General features: G+C 36.0%; 2 protein-coding genes across 7 annotated transcripts in view; one reads left to right on the forward strand and one right to left on the reverse strand.

The window, feature by feature from the left end:
- IMMP1L (inner mitochondrial membrane peptidase subunit 1) overlaps window positions 1-10,875 on the reverse strand; it is a 37,876-nt gene extending 27,001 nt beyond the window's left edge. For 2 of the 4 annotated variants that reach the window (XM_036325720.1, XM_036325721.1), the window contains exons 1-2: window positions 10,660-10,781; window positions 3,750-3,864 (exon numbers count right to left, since the gene is read on the reverse strand). The gene's annotated coding sequence lies outside the window, so the exon portion shown is untranslated. Of the gene's footprint in view, window positions 1-3,749; window positions 3,865-10,368; window positions 10,602-10,659 lie in introns of all 4 variants that reach the window. The other 2 variants (XM_036325723.1, XM_036325722.1) reach the window with 2 other exon arrangements.
- Window positions 10,876-10,898: 23 nt separating this feature from the next.
- The window catches only part of ELP4 (elongator acetyltransferase complex subunit 4), a 194,998-nt gene continuing 192,800 nt past the window's right edge, over window positions 10,899-13,096 (forward strand). For all 3 annotated transcript variants that reach the window (XM_036325717.1, XM_036325718.1, XM_036325719.1), the window contains exon 1: window positions 10,899-11,143. In XM_036325717.1, coding sequence (XP_036181610.1) covers window positions 10,918-11,143 — 226 coding nt within the window. In that variant the 5' untranslated portion in view covers window positions 10,899-10,917. The remainder of the gene's footprint in view (window positions 11,144-13,096) is intronic.

Consider the following 13,096-nt stretch of genomic DNA (forward strand, 5'->3'; position numbering starts at 1 on the left):
TAAAAATAGTTTTACAGAAACAAGGAAAACTGTAAATAGTTAAAATATAAAATGTATACCTAATTTAAGTAAAGAAAGTTAATGGTAGATTTAGAATAACCAAAGGAAATTGATATTATACAATTAAAATACAAAGTCTATCTTTGTCACACATTGGGAATTTCTATAAAGAGTAGTACATAAAGTAACTCATTTAAAAGTTACTTTTTCATAATTTTTCCTTTATAATATAATATTTATCTAAAATACTAAGACTGAAGATGATACATTAGTATCAATAAATAAGATGGATAACATCTAAATCAGTTCTTTATAACCTAGCCATGCCACTTTTTCCTACCTTTTTAAAATTATGTATTTCTTTCCTTTCCTGGTTACAAGTATCACATATACACACAGACACAGACAAACACACACATATGAAAACAAAGTAATAACAATAAAAAACTTTCTAACCATCAATATATGAGAGCAATGATATTCAGTCTAAGTTAATCCCCAGACATCCAAATTCATGAATAAAAATTCATCAGTTTTAAATACACTGAGCCTATTAAGCAAGAACAAAAGCATATGCACAAAAGAGCTTTTAATATATTTCAAAGCCCACAAGAGCCATGGTCTCATTAAAATTATAAATTACACAAACATGGAATGAAGATTCAAACTGCAGTGCAGCTAAGCAGATTACAGAAAACCCCGCGTTCCATATGATAACACACCATGGCCCTCCCAGATGGGGGCTTGGAACAAAAAGGCCATCACCACAGCTAGGGAAAACCTCCTTGTGATCTCTGGTTTCTGTTCAGCAGATGACAGCCAAATAATATGTTGATTATTCTGTTTGTGCTGCTAAGCTTGTAAGATGGAATAAAAGCGATATGATCTATTGTGAACCCAATGCTAATGTGTTGCTCCACTCATAAATAATATACTGAATTTATTTTGAAACTACCTTTTATCTGTATTTCAGTTTTTAAATGCATGAATTAAAATAAAAGCCAAGATAAAATATTATTTAATTTGATGCTTTAAACTAAGAAATGTAGATGACAAGTGAAAAATACCTAAGTGCTTAGTTAAGAGCCTTTCTATAATTTCACCACTGTGATCACAGACAAAATACATTTTTAAATAGGCAATTTCTCTCATTAAGAAATGTAAATGTAGACTTAAGTAATACAGTAAGTTAATAATATACATTATTGACAAAATAAAAACTAAAATACTAGAGTATATAAAAATACTTTTCTGCAATACAAATAATGGCACATAATCAGAACATATGTCTCATATACTTCTGAATAATAAAAAGTATCACTGAAAGCCTTGTGAATGTTCATAACTTATACACAAAAGAATGCTCACCTACCTACAATCAAAATAATTAAAAAGCTTATAAAATAATTCTCAAATTAACAGCCAGCATTTCATATTGCTTTGATGACAAAAACTAAAACCTAATTTTTCCCTCACTGCAATATCCCAAACTTTAACAGAATGAACTATACTTAAATGAGGTAATTGGCATTGTGTCTGTAAATACGTCACCAAACTTTATATTTCATGGATAAAAATTTTTATGATTACTAGCACTATTTAAAATATTGAAAATCATAACTTTTCCCACCCCAGAAATCCTTCCCTGAATAATCTTGTAGAATTAACTTACAGGCAAGCAACATAAATAAAGAAGTACATTAAAGTTACAGTTGAGGCAAACACAGATAAACATACTGTTTTCTTAAGGGAGTATTTAGTAAAAAAGCACATAAGTATGGCCATTAACATAAATCCACCTCCCTTTTCTGTTTAGAGGTATAGATTTTTTAGTCTAAAAACCAGAGCAAAATTGCCTAACATGAAAAATACAATCTAAAATTATGGGTATAAATTGTAAAACAATAATACTTTTAGAGAAAAACAGAATACAGACCATCTTAGGAATAGACAAATATTTCTTAAAGAAGAGGTAAAGAGCACTAAACATAAAAGACAAACTAGACGACTTTAAAGTCATAATCATCTGTTCATCAAAAGCACTATTAATAAATTGAGAGGGCAAACCTCAGAGCAGGAGAAATGTTTGCAAAATCTGTATTAGATGAAGGACTCATATTCCAAATATATAAAAAACATCTACAAGTCACAGAAAAAGACAGCCCAACAGAAACATGGGCAAGAGAAATGAACAGTTACTTCACAAAAGAGAAAAATGAAATAGGCAATATACATCGAATGAAAAGGTGCTCAACTTCATTAATCATCAGGGAACTAAAGAATAAAATGATAATGATTTACTATTTATACACATCAGAATCTGAAAAATATAAAGAGGTGGATAAAAGAATCGAGTGTGGGCAAAGACGTGGAGCAACTAGAGCTCTCACATAAATGTAAACTAGTACCGTTTTAGAAAACTGGCAATACTGATTAAAGTTGGACATATATTCTTATGATCCAATAATTTTGCTCCTAGATATATCATCAAAAGAAACACATAAATATATTAATCAAGAGATATGTATTATAATGTTTATAGCAGTGTTAGATGGAAACTTCCAAAATGTTCATTAACAGAATGGATAAACAATAGTTGTGATACAGTCATATATGATGACATGCAGCAATGAAAATGAACAAAGTATGACTACATGCAACAATATGGACAAATCTCATGAAAAAAAGTTGGGCAAAGGAAACCAGACATAAAATAGACTGTATAATTCTATATAAAATATAAATACAAGCAAAACTAATGATGCTACTGAAAAGTCAGGGTAGGGGTTATTCTAGTGCAGGGAGGGAAGTAGTGACTGGAAGGAAACATGACGGTGTCTTCTAGGGTGTTGATAATATTCTCTTTCTTTATCTAGGCGCTGGTTACATGGGGTTTTTTTTTTTTTGGCTTCTAAAAAATTCATTGAGCTGTCTACTTATAATATGTGTACTTTTATGTATATAGAGCTTTCTTTTAAAAGGCAGTTTTACACACAGATACACAAAAGCAGTCAAAATCCTTGTCATAGGAAAAAACTAAGGGTTCTGAGACAGTTCATTTAAATAATCAAATTTTCAACTCAATAGATTTTGTATACCATTCCAGATTTTCTTATGCAAATATAAGCATCTCTAGATATATTCATATTTTGATTCCCTGCCCGTTTACACAAAAAGTAGTTTACAATACATTGTTTGAATTCTGCTCTGTTGAAATGACAATGCATGTTTGAAAACTTCCAAATCTGCATATAGAGAATATCCTTTCTTTTTTTAAAGCTGTATAGCTAGGCCACAGATCATTTAACAAGTACCCTATGGGTAGACATTAGGGTGTTTCCAATAGTTTGCTACTACAAAAAGAAAAAAATATAAATGTAAACTCCAATGTATGTTGGTTATAACTTTTAGATGCCATTAAACAGGAAACAGACAATGAAAATTAGAAGCAAGACTATCAGCACTTTCATCATATTCCAAATATCAACATAATGACAATGGTATTACTCATTATAACAGAGTTGCTTTTGTCATATACTATTTTGTGTGTGTGTGTGTGTGTGTGTGTGTGTGTGTGTGTGTGTGAATACAGCCAAGGATTCCCCTCCAGCTAACCAGTTACTTGTCCATCTATTAAGTGCCAACCTTCAAAAATTAGTGTCCAGCAGGGAGCAGCATTAGGGCATTCATAAGACTTAACTTGAACACAAACCAGAAAGAAAAAAAAATGAGGAAAAGAGCCCACTTACCATAGATCTGTTCTACAATATATTCAAAGTTTAGAGTTGTTGCAGGGCTTCCAGGAAAGAAAAAGCATCTAACGCATCTCAAAGCATATGTGGGTGACCCATGGTTTCAGGATTTCTAAAGTAGAAAATCAAAATTATATTAGTTAAAGGCTTTTCTCAGCCATGTTGATTTGAGTTAACATATATGACTAAATGTTTCTCAATTGTTAAGATGCATCTTCCTCTTTAGCAGGTCAATGGGATTTTGAATTCAGATATTCAATGACACTTTGGATAAAATGATTTTAAAAAACAGAATATTAAAGTTCTTTATGAGGGAATTTAAAGTAGGAGAAGAAAGTAAGTGGGTAACATAATGTATCAATCAACCTAAAGAGAACTGTGTTCAAGGACTTAAGGAAGTTGTTAACACCAACCGCATACAGTTCTGATATATTAAATTAATTTCTACATGTCAGCATGAATATCTAAAGTTAATTTTAAGCATGAAAAGGCAGCAGAGAAATAGTTTGTAATGCTGATGTGTTAAGACTAATTAAACAGATATTTACTCAATATGAAGAATGTATACGATATTGTTGAAAAACTCTGTGACAAACTATAATATGAGAAAGGCAAAATATATTATGGTTGATACTGTCTTGGATGTCAAAACCTGCCTCATATTCAACCATAATAACTCCATTACAATTCTTATGACTGAGAGAAAAAGTTTTATCATTTTTATTTGAAATGTTAAAAGTTTGCTCTATGTGTTTACATGTGACATTTGAGAGTCTACACTGAAAACTAAATTTTTGTCATTAAAAGATAACAGCATATGAATATTCATCTTAAAATATACAATTACATAGAACATACAATATCACATATTAATATGTTAATGAATATGTAACAAGTTTCCTACTATTTTCTTCTGGCAAAATGGTATGAGAATCTTGAGTGCATGATATCAAGACTACAGTGACTCTCTAATAATTATCATTGATTTGACTGAAGCTGAAAGAAACTCTCATATCTTAGTCTTCTATCCTTTATCATTAAGCTATTTATGGCATTTTTTCTTATCCTTTGCTCTCCTTAAAGTCTTCCTCTTATCCTGTTTCTTGCCTTTGCTATTGTACATTGCACTTTTCCAATACTTCCTCATTTCTGCCAAATCTATCTTTCTTCTCTTTACTGCTTCACAAATAGAATGTTGAGCAAAAAAAGTCAAAGATAAGAAGAAAAAGTGTATTGCTTCATATATATAAAGTACAAAACAGGTAAAACAAATCTATAATCCTGGAAGTCAGGACTAAGATTTCCCTTTGTGAGTACTAGTATACTAATAGGAAACAAAAAGGAATTATGTGGTGTCCACCAATTCCCTCTGTGCAGGCATAACCATGGCATTCATTCATTCTATCATGCTACCAGAATACCATGAGACTCTGTAGTAAGCCTCCACAATATGTTACATGCTTTACCTGCACTGACACAATGGGAAAAGCCACTGAGTTAATTTTTGTGAAAGGTGTAATAAAGTCTATGTCTAGATTCTTTTGGTGGGGGCGGGGAGGGGAGATGTGTATGCCTATGTGTTCCAGCACAATTTGTTGAAAAGACTATGTTTGGTATTGCTTTTGCTATTTTATCAAAGGTCAGTAGACTATAGTTGAGTGTATTTCTGGGCTATTCTCTTCCACGAATCTGTCTATTCTTTTGTCCATACTATATTGTTTTGATTACTATAGTTTTATAGTAATCTTGAAGTTTGGTAACAGTGGTCCTTCAACTTTGATTTTCTTCTTCATTGTGTTGGCTATTCTGGGTCTTTTGCCTCAATCAGCTTATATCTGTAAAGTAACTTGATGAAATTTTTATTGGAATTGCATTGAATCTATAGATCATGTTGGAAAGAATTGATATTTTGACAATATTGATCTCCTACCCATGAAAATTGAATGTTTCCATTTACTTAGTTCTTCAATTTTGCTCATCAGAGTATTGTAGTTTTCCTCATATAGACCTTGTATGCATTTTTTTAGATTTATGCCTAAGTATTTCTTTTTTTAATACTAATGTCAATTGTATTTTTTTAATTTCCAATTTTATTTGTTCATTGTTAGTATACTGGAGCTGATTTTATTTTGATAGGATGATAAGATGGCTTTACTGAATATGGTGAGTACAGAAGAATAAATAAATAACAGAATTTAGAGAGTAAGGGAATTTATAGAGTGATGTGCCTACAGAAGTAGGTAGAAGGAACTACATGCAGGTCCTTAAGAAGTTTTGTTTTATATTATATGATTATATTATATGATCATATTTCTATTGAAAAGGTCAGGATGGCTCTTGAATGGAGAATGTACTACAAGAGAACCAAAGAAGGGCTAAATGCCCTAGAATAGATCAGAGAGCTATTAAGAGGTAAATTCACAGGTCTTGGTAATGGGCTGCATATGGCAAAATGCAACTTGAAATAGGGATTGAGTGAAGTTCCATTGCTTAGGCAACTAACTCTACAAATTGTCTTAAGATTTAATAAGATACAAAACATTAGAGCGAGAATAAGGAACCTCTCTTCTGCCCAGGGCCATTTGGGTATTTATAACATCATTCTTAGGCCATACAAAATTATCAATTTAAAAATTACCCTACTATATTTGGTCAAACATTTAATTAACTACCCCTAATGTCTTGGCAAAGCCAGACCAAATGATTTTGCAGCCCTTATACAGCTCTTGGGCCCAACATTCCCCACCCCTGCACTAGAGGAAGTTCAGTCTGGGGTATTGTGAGGTTAAGGTTCCATTAAGACTTTTAAGAAACAGGTAAATATATGAATTTATGATTCTGGAGGTCAGAGAAGCAATCTGTGCTATAAATGTTAGACACTGGTATATAAATTGTAACTGAGGTCCTGGGAGTGGATGAAGGTAATATAGAACATGGTAAAAAGATAAAATGGTCCTAAGGACTTCAAGATTTAATGGCAGAAAGCAAGACCCTTACTTTTTTTTTTTTTTAATATATTTTATTGATTTTTTACAGAGAGGAAGGGAGAGGGGATAGAGTTAGAAACATCAATGAGAGAGAAACATCGACCAGCTGCTTCTTGCACACCTCCTACTGTGGATGTGCCCACAACCAAAGTACATGCCCTTGACTGGAATCGAACCTGGAACCTTTCAGTCCACAGGCCTATGCTCTATCCACCGAGCCAAACCGGTTTGGCAAGAGTCTTACTTTTTTAATACCCTCTAGCCACTTAATTGTCTATTCTTTCAAACACTAATCCCTCTCCTGTGCTCTGATTCCATTCCTTCTACCTCATTCAAGTCCTTTTATCAATTGTCTAAAGTTGTTTTACAGTTCCTCTCAAACAAAACTCCTCCCTTGATTTTTTTGTCATCTCTTTCTATCCCCTCCCACCACTCCAAAACAAATTTTTCTAAAATGTAAAATGGTCTATTTTTATGGAATATTCAACTTCACTTGCCATTTAATTCTAACTACAATTATTTGACTTTTCAGTTTAACAAAATAAACCATTATTACTAAATCAAATAATCACTTTCCAATTCTTATTTTGTTTTCTGTTCCTCTGCCCAGCTTGTAAATATTTATGTTTCCCAAAGTTTATTCTCAGTTATTTTTTCTTCTGATTCTAAAATATACATTTCCTGGGGTAAACTTCCATCATATGCTAATTAACTTCAAATCTATGTTTCATCTAGAGTTCCCTCTTTCACATAATCCACTGTGCACTGGATATTTCCACTTGACTACTCCAATGGTTCCTCCAATTATACACATTTTTTAAAAATACTCATTTTATGATCTCCCATTCCCTAAAATAACCAACCTAACTACAAAATTCTGCTGTCCCTCCTTTATCCTTTATCATCTACTAAAGGCCCCGTGCACAAAATTTGATCCCTGTGGGATCGGGCCTAAACTGGCAGTCGGACATTCCTCTCACAATCCGGGACTGCTGGCTCCCAACCACTTGCCTGCCTGCCTATCTGATTGCCCCTAACTGCTTCTGCCTGCCAACCTGATCACCCCCTAACCACTCCCCTGCCAGCCTGATCAACGCCTAACTGCTCCCCTGCTGGCCCGATTGCCCCCAACTGCCCTCCCCTGCCGGCCCAGTCGCCCCCAACTGCTCTCCCCTGCCGGCCCAGTCACCCCCAACTGCCCTCCCTTGCCGGCCGTCCCCCAACTGCTCTCCCTGCAGGCCTGGTCACCCCCAGCTGCCCTCCCATGCTGGCCTGGTTGCCCCTAACTGGCCTCCCCTGCCGGCCATCCTGTGGCTGCATGCGCTGCCATCTTTGAGGGCGTGGGAGTCAATTAGCATATTCCCTCCTTATTAGTTGTGGGTGCTGCCATCTTTGCGATGGTGTGAGGGTCAATAACATATTCCCTCTTTATTAGATAGGATCACTCACAAAGCTGTTCAAGGCAGAAACCTGTTAATCATCTTTGGTTCCTCCTGTCAACCTTCCTTGATCATATCAATTCTACCCCTTATAGTAATATCTTAATTCATTCCATTCTCTTTATTCCAGTCACACTTTTAGACAATCCATTTTCTTCTAGCATGTTTAGTCAAAACATAACGATCAAATATAATCACTGTCATCCTTTCCTTAAAAGTTTTCAATGATTTCCCATTTCCTATTATGCCTAAAGGAAAAAAATCTACTACCTTAAGAAAACTAATTAGACCTTCTCCAATCTCCCCTTCTATTCATACTATGCATAAACCATGAGAACAACTTACACAGAAGCAATGAGAACAGAGTTACTGAAGAAGCCGTCTTCCTATTCTCTGTAATGGCTTCCATTCTCTATAATGATTAAATCACCTACACATTCTTCAAAACTCAGGTTAAGCTTTCTCATCAGGGGAAACTTTCCAAGGCTCTTCTCAGTCCAAGTTAGGTATCATACATTTGTCCTCCAATAGAAATTATATAGTATACTTTAGTATTCTACTTATCCACCTATGTCCCTCAACTGTGCACTCAAGGAAGGCAAAGACTAAGTATTCTTTTTCCTGTAACCTGTGTACTTAGCTCATTACCTGGAAATTAATTAATTAATTATTATTCATCATTAACAGCACACCTAAACATATACCTTTTTATCTCTTCGCTTCTAAAAATACACTGTATTTAATCCAATGCCTTATATTCAACTCTATATACTGGTAAATTCAAATATGTGTGATTAGTTGCTTTGAGAGCAAAAGTTTTTTCTTTGTAAAAAAAAAATCAAGACAAATTAAATTATCCTCTGATAATTTTATACTATTCCAAAGATACAGCCTAACTTCAGAAATTCCGTGGGTGCATATGTCATGTTTCCCAAATTATAAAAGTTGAAAACAATTCTTCAGTTCTAGTAATAAGGCAAATAAAGCATCACATCATCATCCTTAGAAAACCAAAGGGTAAACAGATTAGGAGACAAGAGAATAGGAAAAATAAAATGTAAAAATTCAGTATTTAAGAGCAACAAAAATATCCAAGATGTTTCTATTTGATATTAAAATGCTTTGCCACTTTTTGTTTTGCTCTTCTTAGTAGTTACTACAGATCAAAATTTGTACATACTGCTCAATGTGTTCAAGTGCTGTTCTGTTTTCTAATGTTAATCTTTTCTCCCTCACATAAGAACATTTTTACTTCTGTGGGCCTAAAAGTGACAAGATTAGGTCTAAGCAAAGAGTAAGCACTTAACAGCTATTTACTGAATGATTTAGATATATACTGGCAAAAGATCCAAAATAAAAACATCTAAACCTCATCAAACTTTCCAGATGATATAGTTGAATAGCAACATGAGTTTGTTTTTCTCCCGAACATTTTTCTGTAAAAAAAAAAAAAAAATCCAGAAAAATGAAAGAACTCACCAAATGAAAAACTCCAGTCACTACTTAGCAAACTAATTCTGATGTATCAAACAGAACCTGCCAAAGAGTTTTAACGGGTCATTGAGATTTAAAACAATTCAATGGCAAGAATTGCCATGAGGTTTGGTTGTATTTTAAAAGTAGCATACATCACTGTCAAAACCAGTCATAACTTTGTAGTGCAAGCATGATTTGGGAGTCTTTTTATAGTTTAAACTTGTCAATCATGAATGCTTTTAAAAATCACTTACCCACCACACACACACACACACACACACACACACGCTCAGTTTTAAGAAACATTTTAAATGGAAAGACACAGCTCTAAATTACATTTTTCCCCTGCACATAAAATTCCTATTCTAATAAGAAAACTCTCATTTCAAAGTTCACAAATCACTAGGAAAATAATGTACATACACATTTCATTCTTAACCAGTTTTTTTGGAAGAATACCTCAAGTAGTTTGTTATTTGAAGGTGTCTTAACAGCAAACGACAATTAAATGTGTGAACAAGGTTGTCAGAGTAACACTTGTCATTCACACCACTTATGGAAAGGGACTTTCAGAAGCATTAATTAAAATTAACGAAAGCTTGTCACGGGGACGTGCCAGAGAAGTACATTTTGTCATTTGCTCTTAGAATCAGAGGGAAACCAAAGCGGCTCCAAGCTCAAGAGTTTTCACTCTAAGGTCTAAACCCAACCCACCTGCCACTGACAAACTGAGCTCAGATGCTCAGCAAGCAACTCATTAAGGCGAGTTCCGATTCCTTCAGTATAACACAACCATTGAAAAAACATTAATGACTTCAGGTGAAGACGATGAATTTTCAGATATCAGAAGAGGAAGGGGCGGGGAAATGTATCTTTCCTCTTCACAAACAAGCTTAGGTGAAAAGTCCTACTGGCAGTTGTTTGATATGTCGCTCCACCGATCGCTTCTGTAATTAAACGTGCATGAAGATACTCAAAACGAGAGCGAAGTTGTATATCACCCACCTCTTGCCCCAAAGAACCCCGGAAGGCTCTCACCCAGGGCTCAGGGGGGCCTTTCTCACCTGGGTCCCGCACAAGTCCGCCGTCCTCACGCAGAGAGCACTTTTCAGCAAGACGCCTTGCTATTGGTTGACTTAAGACGGAACTCGCAGTTCTATTGGCTACGAGAGCCGCAAGGAGGCGGGAGTTGGGGGCTGGCGCTGACAGGCCGACTACTGGAGTTCCCAGAGTTCCTATTGGGTCTACGCGGGAAGCGCCAAGATGGCGGCAGAGGGAAGCAGCGGCCCCGGCAGCTGGACTCCTGGGTCTGTGGCGGCGGCGGCAGGCAGCAAACACAACGTCACCAGTTTCCAGAGAAGGGGTCCGAGAGCCAGCGGCACCGAGAGCGGCGGCTGTCGACTCGTGTCCATCGCAGGCACACGACCGTCGGTGCGGAACGGACAGCTGCTGGTATCAACCGGGCTTCCAGCCCTGGACCAGCTCTTAGGTCGGTTCAGAACAGAGATCTATGCTCGACAGAGGGAAAGCAAGGGAGGGGACTTGCTGGGGGAGCTCGCCTGACCCCACGTGTCTGTGCGGCGCCCCCGCCTTCGGACGTGGAGAGATGGCCTGGTCCGAGAGAGATGGAGGGAGGAGGGGTTGCATGGAGACTCGGAAATGCTGTTAACCAGACCGGTGCTGGTGCTCCCACTGTCGCTCGGCTCCTGCCCAGCAGCCTTTTTCTAGTTTGCGACCGGATCCCTTCGTGCTGTTACCTCGGTCAAGGGGAGTTACTCACGATGGGAGACAGTGCGGCCGTCCTCTCTAGAACCCCCTCCAGGTCTCTGCCACCCCCAGGTAGTTCGTGGTTTGGATTAACCTGCAAAAGTTGGTATCACTGTGAGAGAGGGGCTTCATTGGAAGATACTGAAAAAAAAAAAAAAAAAGTAACTCCCGGTCTTCCACCGCCAGGCTGCTCATCTCCCGGTTCTGAATCTTTAAACAAACCACGTTGGCTTGAATGGATTAAAGGTTTATGTAGATCCCAAGTTAGTTACACGCGTATCTGCTGCGTTAAATACACTTATGTTTCTGTTCGATTTTTTTTCTCTCTTAACTCATTTTAACGAGTGAAAGAAGGGCAGCTCCTAGGCGTCCCTGTTATAATCTCTGGAACCTTTCTTTCACGACAAGCCTGCTATGAATATGCTGCTATGAATAACTGTTACACTGAAAGGATTGACCCGATTAGGTTGGTAGGACAGAACTCCTATGTTAATAAAGGTTGTGAATTAGTTAATTCCTATCTGAATGCTGCTTCATTCAAAAATATGTATGTTTGTATCTCATGACTTCTTAATAGTGTGTGATATGTGCCAGTTAAATCTTGTACACTTTCATAAAATTCTAGAAATGCCATTGCTTGTTCTTGTACTTCACTCGACATTTTTCTCTCTGTAATCCCTCCACCCCTAGCCCCCAGCCCCACCCTGCAAGGTTTAATGCAAAGGAAAGTGACAAGGCAAGCAACCTGTGAGAAAGAATATGGTTGGGGTTTTTTTGCCTCTGTTATTTCATGTCCTTAACTGGATCTTGGTTATTTCTACATAAGTCTAAGTATTGTTTACTTAATTGTCTCAAGTCTATTGCCTTCCTAAATTGCATGGTACTACAAACAAAAATTATTCAGAATATCTCGTTGTCAAGTATTTATCTCACTTTTTTTTTTTTTAACCCTTGCAACCTTACTTGGGTGTGATCCTATATTTGAACTTAAAACTTGGAAGCTGTTTTCAAATTGAAGTTCAAATATAGGATTACACCAAGTGTTTAGATATATGTAATATATATTATACGTGATTATATATTAATTCAATTGAGATATGCAATTTTACTCACTGGATCCTGAAACTCTCCAAACAAAAAGGTCACATTTCTGACGTTATATTCTTCAGTTCCTAATTAGAGTAACAAAATGTGCCTAGCACAGTTCCCGTCACTTAGTAGATTCTCAATAAGTTCTTGATTGAAAAATAAAATAATGTGTAGAAAAAAACAGCAAAAACCTGGACAAGAATTTATGAAACATGTAAGATGAAGCTCAAAAAACAGACTCAGAAATTAAGTTACATGAAAAGCCACAAAGCCATTAACAGCCTGGGCTGATCTTTAGGCTCCAGATTTAGTGCTCTGCAAATGCTACAGCTGTTTCAGACTTTTGAGAACTCTTTTCAAGTGATTTTAACCAGTCCCTGGAAGCGCCCCACCAAAAAGGTAACTCAAAGCAACTTCCTCATGTGTTTCTACAGTGATATAAACTTGAACTCTAATTTCAAAATTTTCCAGGTATGCTTGAGGATAGGGACGTTAGTATTTGACTGTAACAAGCTTATGCTAAAAGTTAGTGTTCATTAAGATGATGGCAGTGAGTATCAGTTTTTAGAGATTTTGAAATATTTTT

This window comes from Myotis myotis, unplaced genomic scaffold, assembly GCF_014108235.1.
Source record: "Myotis myotis isolate mMyoMyo1 unplaced genomic scaffold, mMyoMyo1.p scaffold_m19_p_10, whole genome shotgun sequence".
NCBI classification, from domain to species: Eukaryota; Metazoa; Chordata; class Mammalia; order Chiroptera; family Vespertilionidae; genus Myotis; species Myotis myotis.